Source organism: Bos mutus, chromosome 28 (genome assembly GCF_027580195.1).
Source record: "Bos mutus isolate GX-2022 chromosome 28, NWIPB_WYAK_1.1, whole genome shotgun sequence".
NCBI lineage: Eukaryota > Metazoa > Chordata > Mammalia > Artiodactyla > Bovidae > Bos > Bos mutus.
Genome location: NC_091644.1, coordinates 7748599 through 7770897, shown reverse-complemented (window position 1 = coordinate 7770897; position 22299 = coordinate 7748599). Strand labels below are relative to the sequence as shown.

General features: G+C 46.6%; 1 protein-coding gene across 2 annotated transcripts in view; it reads left to right on the top strand.

Annotated features, from left to right (window-relative positions):
• VSTM4 (V-set and transmembrane domain containing 4) overlaps positions 1 to 22299 on the top strand; it is an 82037-nt gene that overhangs the window by 13038 nt on the left and 46700 nt on the right. The window contains exons 3-4 of one of the 2 annotated variants that reach the window (XM_070364545.1): positions 12822 to 12890; positions 22042 to 22149. In XM_070364545.1, the coding sequence (XP_070220646.1) occupies positions 12822 to 12890; positions 22042 to 22149 (177 nt within the window). The remainder of the gene's footprint in view (positions 1 to 12821; positions 12891 to 22041; positions 22150 to 22299) is intronic. The other variant, XM_070364546.1, reaches the window with a different exon arrangement.

The following is a 22299-nucleotide window of genomic DNA, read 5'->3' as shown; positions in this document are numbered from 1 at the left end:
GTAAGAGATGCAGGTTTGATCCTTGGGTCAAGAAGATCCCCTGCAGGAGGGCATGACATGGAGAATTCCATGGAGGGTACAGTCCATAGAGTCGCAAAGAGTAGGACACAAATGAATTGACTTAGCATACTAGGTGATTTTATCATCAGGCGTTTGTGGAGAGTCTTTTCTTTAGTCCTTGGCAAGTCCATGAAGCATATAGAGTCTTTTGACAGACCCCTCTGGGAGGACCATGCTACAGAGTGAAGAGGCAGTCTTTTGTGGCTGCATGGGCCTTGTGAAAGTGTTAGTTGGTCAGTCATGTCCGACTCTTTTAAGACCCTATGTATTGTAGCCTGCCAGGCTCCTCTGTCCATGGAATTCTCCAGGCAAAATACTGGAACGGGTGCCATCCCCTTATCCAGGGAATCTTCCCAACCCAGGGATTGAACCCTGATCTCCTGCATTGTAGGCAGATTTGTTACCATCCGAGCCACCAGGGAAGCCCATTGCACAGGCTTTAAATGATGCCAAATTCGATAGTAGGAATGGAGAGACATTAGAGGTCAAATAAGAAGACTTTAATAACTGGATGCGGCAAGGGAGAAAACTCTGGGGTGATACCCAGGAGCGTAACTCAGCGTGTCCAGGGTGACAAAGGGAGCGTAAGAGATGGAGCTCGTCCACAGGGAGACTGAGAGTGAGCTGGGCGGAGGCACCCACTGACGGCCAGTAAGCATGCAGAAACGTGCATCCGAAGGGCCCGTCCGATCTGGCTTGTGAGAACTGAATCTGAATTAGGCAGGTGAAATCACCAGAGGGTGAGTTACTTTCCGAGGGGCAGGGGCCAAGGCGAGGAGCCTTGGGAAACACTAGTATTTGGGGCAGCAGATGGAGCTAGCTTGGCTTGGTGTCTGGGATGGGCTCCTCTGGGCCAACCTCATGGCTGTCTGGAAAGGGCAAAGTCTTTTCAGTAAGAGAGCAACAGCGGAGGGTAAGGACACAGCAGCTTCTTCCTCGGTCCCAGACGGTCCCACAGACTGGGGAATTCAGAGATGCTCCAGGCAGGAGGGCGGTGCATTGGCTTGATCCTGGCTGCCAGGTAAGCCCTGTGTCCTCTTTATTGGGAAAATGAGGAAGGGAGACAGAGTGACTGATAGCCATGGGTGGATCAAAGGGGTGGTCCCTCCCTATGGGGTCACTGCAGGGCCCCAGCTGCCCCCAGGATGGATATGAGATGGGAGACGTGAGTGGGGGATCTTCACTGCCAGGGTGAGGTGAAGGGCGTCTCTCCAGCCCAGACCACAGGGACCCCTCTTGTGGCATTTGAAGTGCCCCCTCCACCCCACATCTTGCTCTACCCCGCCTTCCAATCTGCACTTTGATTTGCCATCTTAACAGCTCTGTTCCCTCTGCTTTGGTTCCAATAAATATTTTGATGGTGGGGGGAAAAAACAAAGGATCTCTAGGAAACAGCTTCTGGCTCATTCATCATGAGCAGGTCAGATGCAGGGGTGGATCTCATTGCAGGTGAGACAGGAGGAAGTGAACTACACAGTCCTGCCCTGGCCAACACCAAGAATGTGGGGAGGTCCAGTCTGGAGTGCCGCGTGCCCAGCACGGAACAGGCAGAGCGAGGCTGGAGTTGACGGAACAGGGAAGTCAGGATGGGAACAGAGGGAGCATGGGCAGTGATTTGGGGTAATTTCCAACAGGGAGATGAAGCTGTTCAGCAGGGTCTCTTAAGGGGAGCCTTATTGATGGTTGGGAGGGTCAGGATTTTCTGAGTTGGAGGCTTCATAGATTGATGAATGCAAAGTTTTCCAAATGCTCTTGGTTCCTTTAGGCCAAAAGAAATAAATAATAAGTTTGCTTTTTAAGTAGTTGGGTCCAACAGCCTTAAAAAGGATTTCTGTTCTAAACACAGCATGATGTATCCCTAGGCACGGAGACGAGCTGTTCTCTTTGGGGAAGATTCCAAGATCACTTACAAATCGAGGTGAAGATTTGCTATTTTAGGGGGCACCATCTGTCTTCTAGGTGCAAAACAAAGCATTTTAACCACTTGTAACCAGTGTTTTCACAAATCGTGGTGCTTTCGGACACTCACGTTACACTGTCCCTGTAGACACAGGTGTTACAGCATCTGACCTGGCGTGTGTCCTGTGCGCTCAGCGCTGCCTGGTACTCGCAGCGCCCCAGGCGTGCGGTTTATAGAGGAAGCTGCCCGCCTTCCTTAAGCCTTTCCGCGCACCCTTCGCCCTGTCCGCCCCGCGTCGCCTCATCCAGGTGCGTCTGGTGGCTTTGTGCCTGCCTTCTCTGATCAGCCCTGCCCGCCCCGCGTCGCCTCATCCAGGTGCGTCTGGTGGCTTTGTGCCTGCTTTCTCTGATCGGCCCTGCCCGCCCCGCGTCGCCTCATCCAGGTGCGTCTGGTGGCTCTGTGCCTGCCTTCTCTGATCGCCCCTTGGCCTCCCTTTGCTGCCGCTGCTCCCCAAGCTTTGGCGGTGTCTCTGCCTCTGCGCCTTTGCCATCCTGTCTGATGCCCCAGCGGCCTCCCACATCTGTCCTCCTTTCTGCACTGATCAGCCTGGTCTCTCTCAGGACACGCAGACCCTGGATAGTTGTAATCACGAGGACAGCCCTGAGCGGGTAAACCAGCTCCTAGGCCTGGATTTTCTTCAGGAGAGTTTCCAAGATGAAGCCTGAAGATAACTGGGGTTCCTGGTCAACGACAGGCTCTGGCAGAGTCCTGGGTGCCACATGTCCCTAACAGTTATTGACACGGGCCAGTTAGGGGCTCTGCGTGAGGGTGCCACATGGGCCCTTTCCCCCAGGGAGTGTGGGCCCCAGGGTTCTCAAGAGTGAGGCTGTCGTTCATTTAGGCTTCTGTTTTTAGGGGCAGAGCAGCTTCCATTCCTGGTTCTCCAGGCTCTGTACAAAATTATCGTCAATGCTTTTCAGCCAGGTTCTGCCACCCAGAGATTCAGAAGCAGTCTGATATTCTAAGCAGAATTCAATCTCCTTCTTTTCAGACGGAGATGTTTTCATTAACGGTGAAAATGCTAATAAGGCAAGCAATTTGTAAGGGCTGTCTCCTGCAATTTAAACAGTATTTCAACCCCAAATAACATATTTTAACAAATCGTATTGTTATTTGACTTCAGATTATATAAGTGAGCTTTAAATGTTACAAGCAGACAAAGAAAATGGAAAACTGTGTTTACCCTAAATGTATTTAGGGGAAAAGATGAAATTATAATTTCTTATCTATTTAACCCTGAAATATTAGAGAGAATTTAATAATTGGATCTGAAAGTACCACCACAGGGAACTGATATTTCAAGTTTCAGTGGAAGAAATTAAATAATTCCTTTTTCCCCAGAGACACAGAGCAGATAATTAGGAATGAGATTAACTAAACATTTAGTGCTACTGCTTAATTAGGCAAGCTCACATCATGATGTTTAAAGTGTCAACAGGTCCAGATACTCAAAGGGAACAAATTGACAACCAGAGTGTAATTTAAACACAACTTCAAACAATCCTTCATTGTGTCTATCCTCATTCTAACTGCCGTGGTCTTGGAAGAATTTAAGAGAGTGGAACAAACTCAGGAGCATGTATGAAGCCCCAGTTTATGAGCCTGTCATCCCTGTGCTTTGCCCAAAGAGAGGTACGTGTGGGGAGGTTTGATCCCCACTGTCCTGGGACCCAACCTCACAATCTGGAGAAGAAGTATGTCGATATGGGTATATATTGGATAGACTTTACTGACATAGCTAATAGAAAGTCTGAAAAGGCCGTAGAGGAGGCTGACACTTGCATGAGAGTACGGAAAAGACAAGGTCACATACTCGGGGGAACGGGATAGGTTCACATGGAGGATGTGGCATTCCGCTGGGGCCGCAGGGTGAGCAGGGCTCTTCGACTGCGGGCCACGCCCGTCAGGAGAGGAAACAGCCAGAGCAAAGGCGTGGATGGGGGAGAAGAGGGATTTGCAAATAACTGAATGGAGCTGGACGCACGTTTGTGGTTGGTGAGGGCTGAGGCGGATGGTGATAAGAGGAAAGGCTGCCACGGTGGCCCTGGTCAGGGACCTTGCCTCCAGGTACCCTGTGAAGTTCTTAGACAAACCCACGTGCCTGACATGTGCTGGTATAACGAGCTTTTTAGTGAAGGACTGAATGAGTGATCCAGATCACTCATGGTTTTGAATAACGTGCCATTTTAATTAATAGTAACAAGTAGTGGAAGGTGGTAGCAAGAAGATAAGATATAGGGACGTCCTGCTGGTCCAGTGGTTGAGAATCTGCCTGCCAGTTCAGGGGACATGGGTTCAGTCCCTCCTCCGGGAAGATCCACATGCCAAGGGAGGGGGAACCTAAGCCCGTGCGCCACAACTGCTGAGTCCAGGTGCCTGGAGCCTGCGCCCCACAAGAGAAGCCACTGGGATGAGAAGCCAGAGTAGCCGCCACTTGCCACCACCAGAGAAAGCCCCACGCAGCAACAGAGATCCATCGCAGCCAAAAATAGATAATTCTTTCTTAAAAAAAGAAGGTAATATATAGATCTATCCCAGGGTCGTGTCTGGAGAGGGCTTGGTAAAACTTACCAAGCCTTAAGTCTTAATATTTTCTAAATACAGATGGCCTTTGTATTCTGTAGCTGATTCCATCTCAGAATGCATAGCTCTTATCCCACTGCCTTGTCACAATGGGAAGTCTATTTAATATGAGTTTTTGTTTGCTCTTTTGTTGTATTTTCTAGAATTTGTCTTAGAGTGAATGCAAAGGAAAGAGTGGCCTAAAATAGACAAAGTTGGAGCTCTTCTTTTCTCATCAGCTGCTCCATCAGAGCAGGTCACCCGAAGGTCCTAGGCACATGCATGGCTTTGTCCAAGCCCCAAGAGAGGCCACTTTCAGCCCGAGGCTTGGAGGGTCAAGGGAGAAAGGAAGCAATCGGCAAACTTCAGAGAGCAGAAACAGAGGCGGTCTCTGTGTCTCTCTGGGTTTTAGTTGCCTTTCTTGAGAACACCGAGTCAGTTATAAATAGTGAGGACACAGCTACATTTAGTTTTTTCCTTGGGAAACCATCTCATCGTTGAATAAGAAAGGTCAGTGAAATGACTATAATAATTTTTGAATTTGAGCCACGGTATTGACTCCTCTTTTTTTTTATTTAAGAATCTTGTGCATATTTCATATCACTAGAGCTCATAACTCAACCTATGCTCTTCAGTTTAATCCAGGGAAAACAAGAGTAACAGCAAAACCTAAAGAATAAACATATCACACAAGTGTTGTTTGCAAAGAACTCCAAAGAGCCCCTTAATAACATATCTCTGTGCGCGGAAATACAGGGCGAAGAATACCGCTTTCTCTGGTCCGTGCAGATTTTTCTCTCCTATTACTCTATGCAGAATGTTGCCTGCTTAAGGTCTGCAGGCTTCCCGCCTCCATTCTATAAGAAACTAAGAACTCTCTGGCCAAAAAGTGATTGTGATACCCAGAGCCAGCAGCTCCAAGGTTAGAGCCCTCCAGAGAAGTCAGCTCCAAAGGCCTGGTGAGCTGGTGCAATCCCCCTGCTTCTGATGCAGATCTTCCATGGAAAGCAAGGTGCTGGGTAGGCCTGGGCTCCCTGCCTGGGCTCTCTTCTCAGCCTTCTACAATGTAAGTTGGTCCCAGGACCAAGCTTTCTCTGGGATACCTTGACCCACCAATACAGCATCATAGTCATCGCATTCGTTCATTCATTCAAAGGAACTGTGACTTGTTATGGACTAGGAAGGATTCTGGGACGTGAAAACAGATGCAGCTCCAGCCTGCATGGAACTTCCCTTCAGCTGGAGGAGGGGGATAATGAACCGGACCAATGAGCACAGTGTAGTGGTGCATTCTAAGGCGATGCATTCAGCAGGAAGAGAGGGTATGAAATATCAGGTAATCACTGGAGGAAGGCCTCCCTGACTCAAATTCTCTCCAGCTTCCCAGTTTGAGTCTGCCTTTTGGGGAGACACATCATCCTTTATAGATGGTCTGCCCTTTTGAAAATAACTTCCTTGAAAGCTGTGCTCTTCACCGTGTATTTCCCTGCACTGAGACGTGTTATTAAAGGGCTCTTCTGGAGTCCTTTGTAAACAACACTTGTGTGATAGTCTTATTCTTCAGGTCATGCTGTTACTTTTGTTGTCCCTGGATTAAATTGAGGCGCATTGGTTGAGTTTTGAATTCTGGACCCTAACCTGGACTAGACGGGAGATTGAGGCCTAGGGTCTGGCTCCTCATGACCTGAATCCCCCTCCCATGTCTCATGGGACTCACCTCTTTCTGTCCTAGGAGTGTGTGAGGCAGGGCTTCTCCATGCGGCCTTCTGGGACCTCGAGCCTCAGAATTTCCACAACTTTGTGCTCCCTAATCATACAGATTCCCAGGCCTTCCCTCAAATTACTTGAACCAGAAGTTCAGGGGTCATGCCTGGGAATCCTCAAGAGGCCACAAGAGGCCTAATTGTTTCCCCTGTACACTAACATTTTAAAAACTTTGATCTTCGGGCGCTCAGTGAGTGGTAGAAACAGGAAGGTACAGGCATGTCTCACAAATTTGGAGCCAGTCCTTCCTGCATCTGGGCTGCTGCTCCCCGGCCCCCTCATTCCCCTGTCTGTACCCAGGCCCTCCCCACACTTCTCTCTACCAGCTCCTGCCTCCCAGAAGGTGTTCTGTGTCAGAAATGTGCTCCTCACTTTCGATGTAGCCCCTGGTTGTAATTTAAGCTCCTTTAATCATAGGATTCTTTGTGAAAGGAATTGGAGGCACAGGTAAGCAGGAGGGAAAGACTACTGGGAGAAAGGGGGCTTTCCCAGGGCCTCTAACAATCCTGAGTCCGCCATTCCATGAATGACTGGCTTGGGGGTGGGGTGGGGGGGTGGGTCAGTCCTTCAAAGCAGGCTCAGATAAAGGTGTCTGTATCATCGGTGAACGGGAGACTAGGAAGGGAACAGGAAGTCCCTCAGTTGAAGGGCTTTGTCACAGCATCTTGATGTGAACTCAGGGGGACACAGCCTGCCACAGCCTGTGAAATCCGCCCTCCCCAAGGGAGTCTGCAGGATGTTCTGTCCGAGTCAGAAATCAATGGTCTCAGATCTCACATCTCTCTGCGTGGTGGTTGCCCCACAGGTCCCAGCAAAGGATACTTGACTAAGATTCTTTCTGTCCAATCTGCTTCCTCCAGACACGAGGCTGAAAGGATTGTCCTGTCTTGGTGCCTCTGGGCTGTGTTCTTCCAGACAGTTTGATCCCGCGGCCACTTTCAACCAGAGGGCCGGGATGTGGTGGCTCCCACAGCCCACCCCTCTTAAATTTCATCTGCTTCTGCTGTCTTGGGGAGGAGCCCAGAATGGCCTGTCACTGCTGTCAGGCCACCGCCTCACCAGAAGGGCAGCCCACCAAGGGCTGGGGTCCCCAGAAAGTTACAGAGCCATCAAGAGGTCAGCTGACGACTTAGCTTTTGAGTGCTCTTTGCTTTCCCTTTATCCTGTGGCCCAGACCCATTGATAAATGGGCACAGGAGTCAGAGCTCAAAATGCCTACTATGTTGCTGATAAAGCTGTATTGAGAAGAGTGGCTTGGTGCTGAGGCCAAACTGGGCTTCCTTTTGCTTCCCTGATCAGTTTTACCGCCTTCTTTCCAGGCCCCATACCCTGTGGGAGGAGGCGGTCCTTGTACAGCCCTCCCTCACAAGACTTTGGGATGCAGGAAGGGTGGCAGAGCCAAGGCTCCCTGGGAGGTAGGGCTGGCACCATTCCTACCATCTAGAGTAGTGTACCTTCTCCTGGAGGGCATGCTGCCCAGCCCCGCATTAGCTCTTGGCTGAGAGGCTGGGCTCCAAGCATGGGGCAAGACAGAGGCCACCTCAAGCAGGGCATTGGCCTGAATCTCTGGACTCAGACATGTGTGGCTACACAATGTATCACATTCACTTTGAGATAGCACAGGATTAGCAGCTGAAATAAGATAGCTATGCCGAACCTTGGGAAAATTTCAAAAGCTCTGGCAGAATTGATGTAAAAATTTTCTCTTTTGTAAGAACAGATAAGATTATGACCAATGTTGCTGATCTTCATATGCCGAACAAGGTTGCTGTACTTTCCCGTAAAATAGCCGCACTGGAGAGAAATGAAGAACCTCCACAGACTCCTTGCTTAGAGTCCCTTAGTTCTGAATCCCAGCTTGCTGGTTCTTTCAATACCCATCTCTGCAAGTCCTCTGGGGAGACCTTATTTATTACCTTTAATCTCAAATAAGGCAAAGGGACTGCAGACATTAAGCCACAAGGAACTCTTTCTTATGGACTGTTTGGACATCTGAAGAGTCACACTCTGAGGCACAGGGCTGACAGGAAAGGACCATGCTATAATTAGGTGTGGGATTAGAGCAGGGAATAAAAGAGACCAAGTTGCTGTCTTCTGGAGCTAAGGAGCTAAGCTCTTATGGAGCTGTCTTATGGATAAAAATGGCTCATTAGGTCTCAGGCACTGTTCTGAGTACTTTCCATATATTAACCCTTCTGGCTTCACACTCATCCTGAACTTATTATCATCCCTGTATAACAAATGGGGAGGTAAGTGGCTCGCCCACGGTCACATAACTAGCAAATGGCAACTTGGTATTTCACCTAGCGCGCATCAGTGCACCCCACACTTCAAAGTGCATATGATTCACTCAAGAAATTTGGGTTTAAAAGCGGATTCTGATCCAGTAGATCTGGGTTGGAGCCCCTGCAATCCTGTAGTTCTGACAAGTTCTCAGGTAACATTGATGCTGGTGGTCCGTGGACCACACTTAGAGTAGTCAGGCTCTGGACCATGACGGGCATCACTGATCTCCTGAAATCTCAGGTCCTCAGAGGTCCATTTATTTTCCTTTTGGTATTGTCTTTAAGACTCTGTGGTTATACTAGCCTAGGCTCAACTCGTTGAAGATGAAAACTCATTCAAGCTAATTCAGAAGAGAGGTGGGAATGGTTTAAGGATACAGAACTGATGGAATGCAAGGTTAGAAAACACATCAGCCTCTTGGTACCCAGGATGCCACCAGGATCAAGTTCTTTATCCTTGACCTTCCTTCTGCAGGTTCTGCCCTTGCTCCAGTTGCTTTCCTGTTTTCCGAAACGGCTGCCCACCCCAGAGTCCATAGACTTTTCAACCCCAGGACCTACAACCACCATATTTACTCTGTTTAAATTCTTGAAGGGGAAGTCTGATCAGTTGCTCTGACAGTGAGTAGATTATACAGGCTGTGGGTGGGGCAAATTAAGTAGGAAGGATGTTAGGCAAATTGTCTGACATATCTAATAACGCACGAAAGACCAAATGTCCACTAAGGGTTCATTCCTGGATGTCCAAATTGCTTTCTTTCAGGGGCCATCAGAAAGAAGTAGGTCAGTTATTTACTGGACGCTAACCAGCTGCCAGGCAGGGTGCCCCAGATGGTGATGTGGAGGTATCACCTTTTTGGTTTTGAGGAATTTAGGATCTACAGGGAGGGGAGTTGTTCCCCACAGGACAAAACCTTCCTTCTGAGAACAATTAGAAAAGCTGAAAAAGTAGTCTGCATTTCAGTTTTCTTAATTTATTAGGATTTTTTCCTAAATTTATTTTTATTTATATTTCATAGATATATTTGCGTGACATAATTATGCAATTACATATGTGCCTATGTATTTCAGCTCTCCTAATTGTTCTCTGAAGGACAGATAGATTGACTGCAGAGAAGAGCAATGATGGAGCCTAATTGTCAGAGTCATTTATAAGAAATTCAACCGTTCTTATGCAGTGCTTGACTGCAAGGAGATCCAACTAGTCCATCCTAAAGGAAATCAGTCCTGAATATTCATTGGAAGGGCTGATGCTGAAGCTGAAGCTCCAGTACTTTGGCCACCTGATGCAAAGAACTGATTCATTGGGAAAGACCCTGATGCTGGGAAAGACTGAAGGCAGGAGGAGATGGGGACGACAGAGATGAGATGGTTGGTTGGCATCACCGACTTGATGGACATGAGTTTGAGTGAGCTCCGGGAGTTGGTGATGGACAGGGTGGCCTGGCGTGCTGCAGTCCATGGGGTCACAAAGAGTCGGACACGACTGAGCAGCTGAATGGAAATATGCAGTGCTTGTTTAGAAAAGTTATGCAGAAAGTGACAATCAGGTTGTTTATGAGGCAAACAGCTTTTGGCAGTTCTAACTGTGAGATGAAAATTGGAAGGTCTATGATAATTACTTGAGGCTTTCTATTGGGGATCCTTGAAGTAAGGGCAAACAGAAATAGAGCATATCCTATAAAAACTGAAACCCAGCTTCTGAGCAGCTCATACTCTCAATGGATCAGCTGAGCGTCCTCCTACTCTGATTTCCGATGAGGATAATAAAATTCCATCTAGAGTCACCATGACTTTCCTGTACAATGTCTGGCATTCAAGCTAAAAAATTATCAGGAACATCAAAGGACAAGATCAAGATAAAAAACAGATAATAGGAACACTCTCACATTGCTGGTGGGAATTTAAACTAATACAGCCACTATGGAAGACGGTATGGAGATTCCTTAAAGAGCTAGGAATAAAACTACCGTATGACCCAGTAATCCTACTCCTAGGCATACACCCTGAGGAAACCAAAATTGAAAAAGACACATGTACCCTGATGCTCCCTGCAGCACTGTTTACAATAGCTAGACCATGGAAGCAACCTAGATGTCCATCAACAGATGAATGGATAAAGAAGCTGTGGTACACATATACAATGAAATACTACTCAGGCATAAAGAGGAACACATTTAAATCAGTTCTAATGAGGTGGATGAACCTATTATAGAGCCTATTATACAGATAATAGTAAGCCAGAGAAATAATAAATATTGTGTACTGACACATATACATGAAATCTAAAAAGATGGCTCTGATTAACTTATTTTCAGGGCAGCAATGGAGAAATAGACATAGAGAGCAGACCTATGGACATGGGAGAGGGGAGGAGGGAGAGGGGGAGATGTATGGAGAGAGTAACCTGGAAATTTACAATACCATATGTGAAATAGATAGCCAATAGGAATTTGCTGTATGGCTCAGGGAACCCAAACAGGGGCTCTGTGATAGGCTGAAGGGTGGGGTGGGGCGGGAGATGGGAGGGAGGTTCGAGAGGGAGGGGACATGAGTGTACCTGTGGCTGATTCTTGTTGATGTATGACAGAAAACAACAAAATTCTGTAAAGCAATTATCCTTCAATTAAAAAATTTAAAAAATAAATATAAATAAATAACAATTTAAACAATCTTAAAGAAAAACAGACAATGGAAATAAGCTTACGGGTGATGCAGATGTGAAGGCTATCAGGCATGTATGTAAAATAATATGATTAATATGGTTGAAAAGTTAGATGACATGCTGGAGAAATTCATCAGAGAGTGTAGGCTTTATAAAAAAAAAGAATTGAATGATCTATAACTGAAAAAAATACCATAAATGAAATGTTAAGCTTAGTAGATGGGTTTAAGAGCAGCTTAGAGACAGGTGAAGAGAAGATTAGTGATCTGTGTGGTAGATCAATAGGAAATACCCATCCAAGACCTGGAGAAAAACAAAGATGGAAAATTCAGATTTGGAACCCATGGCAATAATAATGTACAAGTTTAATGGAGGGGCAATAAACAGTTAAAATTTTAGACCATCCTTGCCATGTCCCTTTCCTCTATTAATTAAATTTTTATTCCAACCACCTTTGTCTTTATTTGGGCCCTAGATTCTCTTCTCTAGAACTCTTCAATGCAGTAAACGATGACCACATGTAACTATTTCATGTGAATTAATTAAACTGAAATACAGTTACAAATTCAGCTCCTCGTCCCATGCAGACAAGCCACGTCTCACTCGCTCAACAGACGTGCAGCGGCCGCTGCGCATGCTGTGCAGGCGCTGAGCACTTCCCTCTCCTCAGAAAGTTCCATTGGACAGCGCTCTCATCCCCTGACACTTACATTTTTCCATTTGGTCAATTTTTAGATTACCCGTGTACATGGAAGCTTTCCATGGTTCTAGACTCTTCAGTATTACATTCAAGGTTTGAAAAAGTAGGGAAAGTGTTAGTTGCTCAGTCATGTCCAGCTCTTTGCAACCACATGGACTGTAGCCCGCCAGGATCCTCTGTCCATGGAATTCTCCAGGCAAGAATACTGGAGTGGGTAGCCTTTCCCTTCTCCAGGGGATCTTCTCAACACAGGGATCAAACCCAGGTCTCCTGCATTGCAGGCAGATTCTTTACTGTCTGAGCCACCAGGAAAGTCCTGTAACTCAGTTGTGTTTCCTGATGATTGAAAGCAGGCACAGTGAATTCAGTGCTTAACCGCTGACTGAAAGCCAACAAAATAATCTCAGAATCAGATGCATGCTACTGGGTGACTGGCTTACACGGAGGATGGTGCTCAGAGCACCGACCCCGAGTCATCAGAAGACCTCGGGCTTCCCTAGAGGTACCCAGCAAGTGCACTACATTTTGGAAAGATGTAGTAAGTATTAATATATGGGGTGTGTAGGACTTCTACCGAACTGAGTACCAAAAACTTAATTCCCTTCTCTGGTCTCTTACTTATTACGTGTAAGTCATTGCACCTTCCCCTGGCATGTGAGTTGTGACAATTAAATGTGGTTTTTGCAAATGTGAAAATTACTTTATAAATGTAAGTGCCATGTATCCCATATGATATAATCTTTTGGACTGAGATGGGCCAGGTTCATAAACTACTTCACTTCATGCTATGCAATTTCGGGTTTTTGTTTTGTTGTTGTCTTACAGTGATTTCCCTCAAATCTTCTGAAGATTCATCCGTTGAGAAAAAGAAGGAGACATGGGCATTTTTTGAAGGTAATTCTTACTTATTTCTTTATTATAAGACGCAACCTCACTTTTCAGTAATAGGAAATGAATAGAATAAGAAGAAAGGACCCCGACTTCTTAGTTTTTTCCTAATATCAAATGGTTTTCTTGCTTTAAACATAGTCAGGAGTAGGATGGGAATGCCTGGAGGTATCAGTCCACAGATTTTGAAAGAACAGAGTTGAAAGGTCCAATCTGCATAATTTGGTGGTGTTTGTTTTTCTTCACAATTCCTACTCCTAAGTGATATTAAGGAGAGACCTGTAAGCAATATAAAAAGGCAAATTACATCTACTGTGACTAATTTTATCTCAGGTTTCTTAAGAGTTTGGGATTCTGGAAACATTTGTAAACCTTGCTGCTGCTGCTGCTAAGTCGCTTCAGTCGTGTCCGACTTTGTGCGACCCCATAGACGGAAGCCCACCAAGCTCCCCCGTCCCTGGGATTCTCCAGGCAAGAACACTGGAGTGGGTTGCCATTTCCTTCTCCAATGCATGAAAGTGAAAAGTGAAAGTGAAGTCACTCGTGTCCGACTCTTAGCGACCCCATGGACTGCAGCCCACCAGGCTCCTCTGTCCATGGGATTTTCCAGGCAAGAGTACTGGAGTGGGGTGCCATTGCCTTCTCCTTAAGCCAGTGATTTTCAACCCATGTTAGAGTCACCTGGGAACTTTAAAAACACTGTTGCCTGAACCCCATCTCTAGAGATTCTGATTAAGTTGGAACTTGTTAGAAGTTCTTTACGAGATGCCAGCCTGCAGCCATGGCCCTAGGTGTTTCCCCAAACGGGTTCTAGACCAGCAGCATCAGCATCACATCAGCATCAGCACAGCCGGGAGGCTGTTACAGTGCACTGCGCTCTGTGCCGCCGTGCTTACGGACTCAGAGTCTCTGGGGGTGTTACCCCCAGAAACCTAGGTTTTAATAAGACCTCCGGGTGATCTGATGTATACTCAGACTGGAGCTTTAGAGTAGTCATTCTCAACAGGAGGTAATTTTGTCCCTCTAGGGGATGTTTTCCAATGTCTGGGTAGTTTTGCTTGCCACAAGAACATTTTGGTGCTACTGGCATCTATTGGGTCTTACAATGCACAGGTCAGCCCTGACAGCAAAGAATTATCTGGCCCCAAAATTCAAGAGTGCCAAGGTTGAGAAAGTACATGGCCTTAGAGTATGGACAACTCACAGAAATTATTGTAAAGTGGTTGAAGATTACGACCATAAGCAATGAAAGAATGTACTTCGTGAGTTCTCAGGCAGAACCTTTGATCAGTTAAAAAAAAACCAACAGATTAATGTTAAGATGTGATCAGGAAATTGTGAAGGATTACATCTTGTGAAGGCATTGCATTTTTTGATGATGTATGGGCCTTGGGAAAAGGATCTGAGACCTGTGTCCCCTGGGGGTTCAGCATCACCTTTTGTTAATTCAGTGGATATGAGAACATGCTCATGGCAGACTGCACTTGGATTCAAACCTACCTCTTCTGATAGCTAGTTAATAACAGTGACTTGAGGAACTGTCTCCCTAAGAAAAACGTAACCATAATTACGAACCTGGTTTGCAAGGCATAAAGTGTCACTCAGGTAGGCCATTAGGATTGTTTCATTTTGAAGTCATAAATATTGCATTTCTCAGGTTGCACTTTACTGTAACAGTGATTCTTTGTATTCCCTGCCTTTTCTTCTGCACATTTTGTAGATGGCTTTTTCTGTATTTAATGATCTTCTCCAAGTAAAATAATCCACAGTTCCCTCCCTTAGCCTTTCATTCAGTGAATGCCTATTTGTTAGCAAAGAGACGTGTGACTTTCATCCTCACAGAGTGAAGCATTAGAAAAAGCACTTGGTGTGCCCATATTCTGAGGCTGCCCTGTAACCCAGGCACTGGAAGGGGGCACGTCTGGAGATACCCTGGGGGCTCTCTAAGACAGATCACTGGCAGATGTGACAGCAGGAACCCTTGTTGGGGGCCGTCGTGAGGCACTCCGCCTGTGGCAAAGGTCATGAGGAAGGAGGCTTGACATATGCAAAGGCGGGATAGAGCCTCAGTGAGGCACTCCGCTCTGCCAAACCCTGTTTATCTTCAGGTGCAAAAGGATATCCTGGGGGGTTGTTAGTAACCCAGACTCTGGGTTGTCCCCCAATCCCGCCCCTGCCAAGAATCTGATTATTACATTTAGGAAGAGATCAAAGAATTTGCACTTCATCAGGGCTTGAGGTGTTTCTGGTGCAAGTGATCCGAGGACTGTTTGAAAATACTGTGGCCCCAAACCCAGGACTTTATATATTTGGAAAGACTGGAGCATTTAAAAGTCTGCACACACACACCTTGCTGCACAATCCCAATCTCTAAAACATTTTGTACAATTAATGATTACTTTTTAGTTTTTTGTATGATTTAGTTTTTTGTATGATTAATGATTACTTTTTAGTTCATGTGTAGCTACAGAATATCAGGGTTACTCTCAATTTAACTCTACACAAAATCTATAGCCCATGGTCTTCTCCACACAGAGAATTCGGTTTCTACAGAAAAGCAGGACTGGAATTCTCAGTGTATATCCTGCCTCAGAGCAGCTGTGTCCAAAGTGCTCTTTCCCTGTGATTTCGGCAGCAGCAGCATCTGTGGATTTTGCTTTTTTAACCCAGCCACAGTGTTGACGAGGCCAGGGGTACAGCTGAAACTCACTGGCGTCTGATCCCAGGCCTTTGCCCTTTCGTTCCTGGATGGGAGCGCAGCGGCAGCGCTTGAGGACGGATATCTGTCCTCCTGGGACTCAGCTCAGCCTGGCTGCATGCCCGCACCACAAAAAAAGCATTGTCAGGCCTCTTGGTGAGACGCTGGAGTAAGTTAAAATCCCTCCGGGCTATAGCTCAGGTATTTCTCCCCAAGCAAGATATTATTACTGGCTGGATAAAAACAGGAGTAGAAGTACCTGGTTTTCTCCACAGAACTGCAAAATAGGGATTTGTAGTTGCCCTGGAAATATAGAGGATGGACATCAATTTTCTGGATTCAGTGGCCCCGGGCGGGGGGGGAGTTGAGCTCCTTCCCTGTGCTGAGGAATGCTGGGGTCACCGGGTTTCAAAGCAGCGCTCAATACTCCAGCCAGGCTCATGGTTGCCCAGCAACAGGTGCGCAGGCTGCCTTTCATGGGGACTGCTCTGCCTGGCCTGGCCTGGTGTGGCCTGGCTCTCGGAACGGATGGGAGCTGGCATGCAGACACAGCGCACCACATCTTGCCTCCCTGCGGCATGCACATCACTCCAGCCTGCCGGCCCCGCCATCTGCTTCAGGGAGGCCTGGGCTGGGGGCGGTGGGGAGACAACTTTCTGCATGGCGGCTTGCAGTTGAATCTAACAAAGACGTTGGTGTCTTTGGAAGTCCAGCTGCAGACGATGAAACTGCAAGTGATTTCGGAGAACAAGCAAGATTTTTAGAATTATTTTGAGCATTCAGGTGTTTGTGGTATTTGAAAAGCTAAGCCCGGATTTGGTTAAGTGTAGGTTCAACCTGAAGCTGAAGGTGAGGATTCAGCCTCCGGACCAGCATTGTTTGGCCTGGCCCGAGTTTTACAACCTCTGAGCGAACATTTATAATGAGAGAGGCGTTTATATAAAAGGTAAAGGAAAAGGTGAAAGATCAGGCAACTGCGGGCCAGTATCCAGCCTGAGAACCGCATCTGGAGCCATACTGTGTCACCCGGGGAACACTTTGGCTCTAGCTTGCTGGCAAAAACCATCCTGGAGTCTTAGTCATTTGTGCTGGCGTTTCCGATGGCTCAGGGTTTAACCTTTGTTTTCCCTTTGTTTTCCGAGAAAGATAGGGGAGGTGGTTTTAGTGTTCTGAGTAGTTCCAGCAGGGAGATCGCCTTTCTGCAGCAAAGGGATGCTTGAAAACAGAGGGAAAAACCAGCAACTGGGGGTGCTGCCCAATCCACAGAAACCTCAGGTGTTCCTGAGCTTTTTCTCCTCCTACAAGGTGATACTGTTTAATGTTTCTGTGGCTTTGAGAATACAATAGAGCAGGCCTGATTCGTGCTAAGCCTGTGGGACCCACGTGAGGGTGGCTGGTGCCTGCTGGCCAGTGTCCACAGCCCGGAGGGCCTGTGTGCTTGGCGGTGCAGCTGAGCCTTCCGGGCTGGCCAGATGTTTTATGACTCTGTAGCCGTGGCTGCCTGTGGAGAGCCATTCTGTGCACGTTGAGGAGGCTGTGATCTGAAAATGTCATGTGGGCCTCCTGGAGCCCTTTGCCTCCTACCTTAGAGCGTGCCACAGATGTCTGCAGTAGGTTTTGGGGGGACACTGGTGGGAGAGTCTCCCTGATACCTCATCCCTGTTTGGTTCCTGTAGTCCTGAAACCAGAGACGCCGTCTGATGAAGAGGGGAACTCGTGACTCAGGTCACTCTGCTCCATCGACACAGAAACTTAAGGAAGAGAGTTCTCTCCATCCCAATCCTGAAGTCCAGTTGCCATTGCCTTTTGCTCCCGGGGCCCGAGTCTCCGGAATCCTTTTGAGACAGATGCTGCACCCCCCTGCCCATGTTCTGTCTGCCTGGCACTTTGACTGCGTTGTTCCTCAGCCTCCAGAGCCAGAAATGGCTCTGTAGTCCTGTTCCCAGAATAGTTTGCTCAACAGTGTGTGAATCCAGGACTGACCATATGTTATTCATGTTCTGGCCTGTCCTGTATCCTGTCCTGAGTCCCAGGCTGTGACCTCTGCTCTGTCCCTTGGAACTTCATGTTAAATGGAAGGCCAAGCCTGTCCCCGTAACTGCCCACTTGCAGAGTTCTCTACTGAATTAAGCTGCAAAGCCCACACATCTGAGACACAGGCATCTCTTTAGAAAGGCAGTTTTGATTTCACTTATAGGAGACAGTTTTCTCTGTGTCTAGCTCAGTCTCCTCATACCCCATTGAGCTCCTTGACTCCGGCTATCTGGCTTTGTCCCCACCACCCTACTAAAGGGGCTTTCCTCCAGGACTTTTCCAATAACTTCCTAGTGGGAAAACCCAATGGTGGTTTCCAATAGCACTGGATGCTACCGGGAAAGCTTTCTTATGACACTCTACTGTCTCGGCTTCCACGGCTCTCACTCGTCCTCCCGGCTCCTGTGCCCGGCTCCCGCCCCATTTGTAGGGCTCTCTCTCTATCGCACCCACCTGCCCTGCTCCCTAAATGCTGCTGTAAGTGCTCCCGTCCCCAGCAACCTTGTCCTGTGTGCTTTCTGTTGATTGAACCCAGCTCTCCTGTATTGCAAGCAGATTCTTTACCCTCTGAGCCACCAGGAAAGCCCCTTTCTATTGATACTTAGCTTATTTTTAGTCTAGCCTTCGAAGTTGCCTTCTAAGGAGCTAACTCAAGCTAGCTTAGGTGAATATGTTGGCTGAGCCTGAGACCAAGGGAGGCTCTCCAGGGATGGGATTACCTAGGGCCTCCTAGCGGACCCTGAGATGTGTGATTCTGTTCCATTTCCCCTTCTTCTTTCTCCTTGACCATAACCTTATCTGCTTCTCCAGGCCTCCTTGCAATCCAGCCAGCCCAGGAGGCTTACTGCTTGCTTTTTCAGCTTCAGCACTTAACCAGCTGCTTCTCCATGTCCTGATGGCTTTACGAACGTGCATTCTTGCCAACTCAGCAATTCCACATCCAGGAACTTAAATCTTGAGAACACAATGTGAGAGAGTCATTAAAGTTTAAGGTTATGAATACTCATCTTAGAATCATTTTTTATAGGGAAGTTAGGAACACTTTGAGTAGCCAAGGATAAGATGCTAAGTCACTCATGATGATATATTAATAGCAGAAACTTTTATCATATTTTTCAAAATTAAAATAACTCTTTGAAGAGACCCTAATGAGAAAAAATAAAACACAAGATATAAAATAGCTATGATCTTAAAACTCTATGCATAGACATCATGAAGTGTAGCACCTCAGAGTGATGGAGGGCTGATGGCTTGTTTCTCTCTTTCTTTTTCTGATTTTATTCCCTCTCTGCATTTTTGCGTTTTCTATGTTATTTTAACTACAGCTTACCACAGTGGTCCAGTCTTCTGGGAAGCCCCTCCAAACCTCCCAAAGCTGGATGGGTCCCTCTTCCGTGTATTTCTGGTACTGGGCATGTATGTCTGTAGTTTGGGTACCATGTAGCCCTCTGACTTCTTGACGAGAAGACCTCTGGATATTCATTATTATATTTCTTGTACTTAGGAGCAAACTGAATATCAGTTCAGTTCAGTCACTCAGTCGTGTCGACTCTTTGCAACCCCGTGGACTGCAGCACGCCAGGCCTTCCTGTCCATCACCAGTTCCTGGAGCTTCTCAGACCCGTGCCCATGGAGTCGGTGATGCCATCCGACCATCTCATCCTCTGTTGGCCCCTTCTCCTCCTGCCTTCAGTCTTCCCCAGCATCAGGGTCTTTCCCAATGAGTCAGTTCTTTGCATCAGGTGGCCAAAGTATTGGAGCTTCGGTATCAGTCCTTCCAATGAATAATCAGGACTGATTTCCTTTAGAATTGACTGGTTGGATCTCCTTGCAGTCCATGGGACTCTCAAGAGTCTTCTCCAACACCACAGTTCAAAAGCATCAGTTCTTCAGCACTCAGCTTTCTTTATGGTCCAACTCTCACATCCATACATGCCTACTGGAAAAACCATAGCTTTGACTATATGGACCTTTGTTGGTAAAGTAGTGTCATTGCTTTTTAATATATTGTCTAGGTTTATCATGGCTTTTCTTCCAAGGAGCAAGCGTCTTTTAATTTCATGGCTGCAGTCACCATCTGCAGTGATTTTAGAGCCCAAGAAAATAAAGTCTGTCATTGTTTCCATTGTTTCCCATCTATTTGCCATGAAGTGATGGGACCAGATGCCATGATCTTAGTTTTTTGAATGTTGAGTTTTAAGCCAGCTTTTTCATTCTCCTGTTTTACTTTTATCAAGAGGCTCTTTAATTCCTTTTCACTTTCTGCCATAAGGGTGGTGTCATCTGCATATCTGAGGTTATTGATATTTCTCCCTGCAATCTTGATTCCAGCTTGATTCCGATCTTGATTCCAGGCTGAATATGTCTGTTGGCTGAAAACATTTAAGTCAGCAGAGAAGCATTTTTTATAAGTTCAAACATTTACTAAGTTTGAATTATCTGTGGCTTTTTGGTTTGTGAGCTTTCCTGGTAGCTCAGATGCTAAAGAAGCTGCCTGTATGTGGAAGACTTGGGGTTCGATCCCTGAGTTGGGAAGATCTCCTGGAGAAGGAAATGGCAACCTGTTCCAGTATTCTTGCCTGGGAAATCCCATGAACAGGGGAGCCTGGCGGGCTACCATCCATGGGGTCTGTAGAAAAGACTGGACATGCGTCGGGCAGGCCTGAGCGACTCACACTTTCACTTTATTTTTGCTTCGTAGAAGCCTTAGATAATGCTTCCATTTTCCCGTTCAATTTCTGGGCAGTTTGGGCATTTTATCAGTCGGATTGATGAATAAGTTGATCACTGGAGTTTAAGAAATGGCTGTATTTATTGTTATGGGCTGAATGTTCGTGTCCCCTAAAACCTGTATATTGAAATCCTAACCCTTAATGCGATGGTATCAGGAGGTAGGGATTGCAGGGGGGCGGGGGGTGATGAGCTCATGAGCATTGAGCCCTTGTGAATGGGATTAATGTCTTTATACAAAGAGACCTGTGAGAGCTTACTTGCTCTCTCTCTGTTCTCCTCCACGTGAGGATACCGGAGAAGACGTCTCCAAACCAGAAAGAGAGTCCTGATCAGGCACTGGACTTGCCAGTGCCTTGATCTTGGGCTTTCTAGTCACTGGAACAGTGAGAAATAAATTTTTGTCATCTGATTCACCTGGTCTTTGTATTTTGTTACAGCAGCCTGGTTTAAGATAGATATGAACATGATTTCGTCTTTGGACTGTAAAGCAAACTTATTTTGAGACATTTGTAGATTGACGTATATTTCTAATAAGTAATACAGAGATTCCTTGTACCAGTTTCAGCCTTTTATCCAGTTTCTCTCAAGGCATCATCTGGAAAAACTGCAGTAAAGCATTGCAACCAGGACATTGACACTGATACAGCTGAGATACGCAATATTCACTACAAGGCTCGCTGAGAGCAAGACCCACTTTCCCCACCCGCTCCCTCCTTAACCCCTGGCAACCACTCTTCTCCAGAACTACCGTTTTTGTCATTCCAAAATGCTTTGTGTAAATAAAACCGTACAGTGTGTAATTTGGGGGGATTTTTTCTCACTTAGCACAACTGTGCGAAGAGTCTGTTCCCTCTTATTACTGGGAAGCGTCTCATAGTGTGGATGGAGCGCCGTGCTAAGAGTCTGTTCCCTCTTATTACTGGGAAGCGTCTCATAGTGTGGATGGAGCGCCGTGCTAAGAGTTTGCTCCCTCTTATTACTGGGAAGCGTCTCATAGTGTGGATGGAGCGCCGTGCGAAGAGTCTGTTCCCTCTTATTACTGGGAAGTGTCTCATAGTGTGGATGGGGCGCCGTTTAACCGTTCACCCATTGAAGAGCATCTGGGCGGTTTCCAATTTTGGGCTGTTATGAATAAAACTGCTACAAACATACACAGCCAGGTTTTTGTTGAACTGAAGTTTCCATTGCTCTGAACAAGTGCCCCCAGAAAGCGGTTGCTGAGCTGCGTGGTGATTATTGGCGGGCCCTTTCAAAAACTGCCATACTGTGTCCAGAAGCCCCTGTACCATTTTACATTCTCACCAGCAAGGTCTGAGTGGCCCAGTTGATTCATGTCCTCGTCCGTGTCTGTTATCGTTCTAGTTTTATTTTGGTTATTCTGATAGGTATGTGGGTTATCTCATTCTTCATATGGATACTTATAGAACACAAGTTTTAAATTTTGATGAAATCCAATTTAATTAAGTGTTCCTTATTTGAGTAATGCTTTGGTGTTAAGTCTAAAAATTCTCTGCTTGGTTCTTGATCTCAAAGATTTTTCTTCTCTTTTTCCAGCAGTTTTCTTGTGTCTCCTTTAATGTAGGCATGTGGTTCATTCTGAGTTGAATTTTGATGATGTGTGGAGTTCTTTATCTGGAGCATCTCCTCTGGTGTGGCCTGCCTGGCAGTGACCCTCGTGCCCCTGCCTTTCAGATCTCTACGTGTATGCTGTGCTCGTGTGCTGTGTGGGGATTCTCAGTGTCCTGCTCTTCACCCTAACCATCATCTGGCAGTCTGTGTTTAGCAAGAGGAAGTCCAGAGGTAAGAGAATGGATAAAGTCATGTCTGGGGTGACAGCGCAAGCAAACCACAGACAGACAGAAGACAGCTGGGCAAAGTATCACTTTGGTGGCAAAACACATCCTGAGTCAGGGGTTATTTACCTGTGACTGGCAAGCAAAGTAAGTGGGG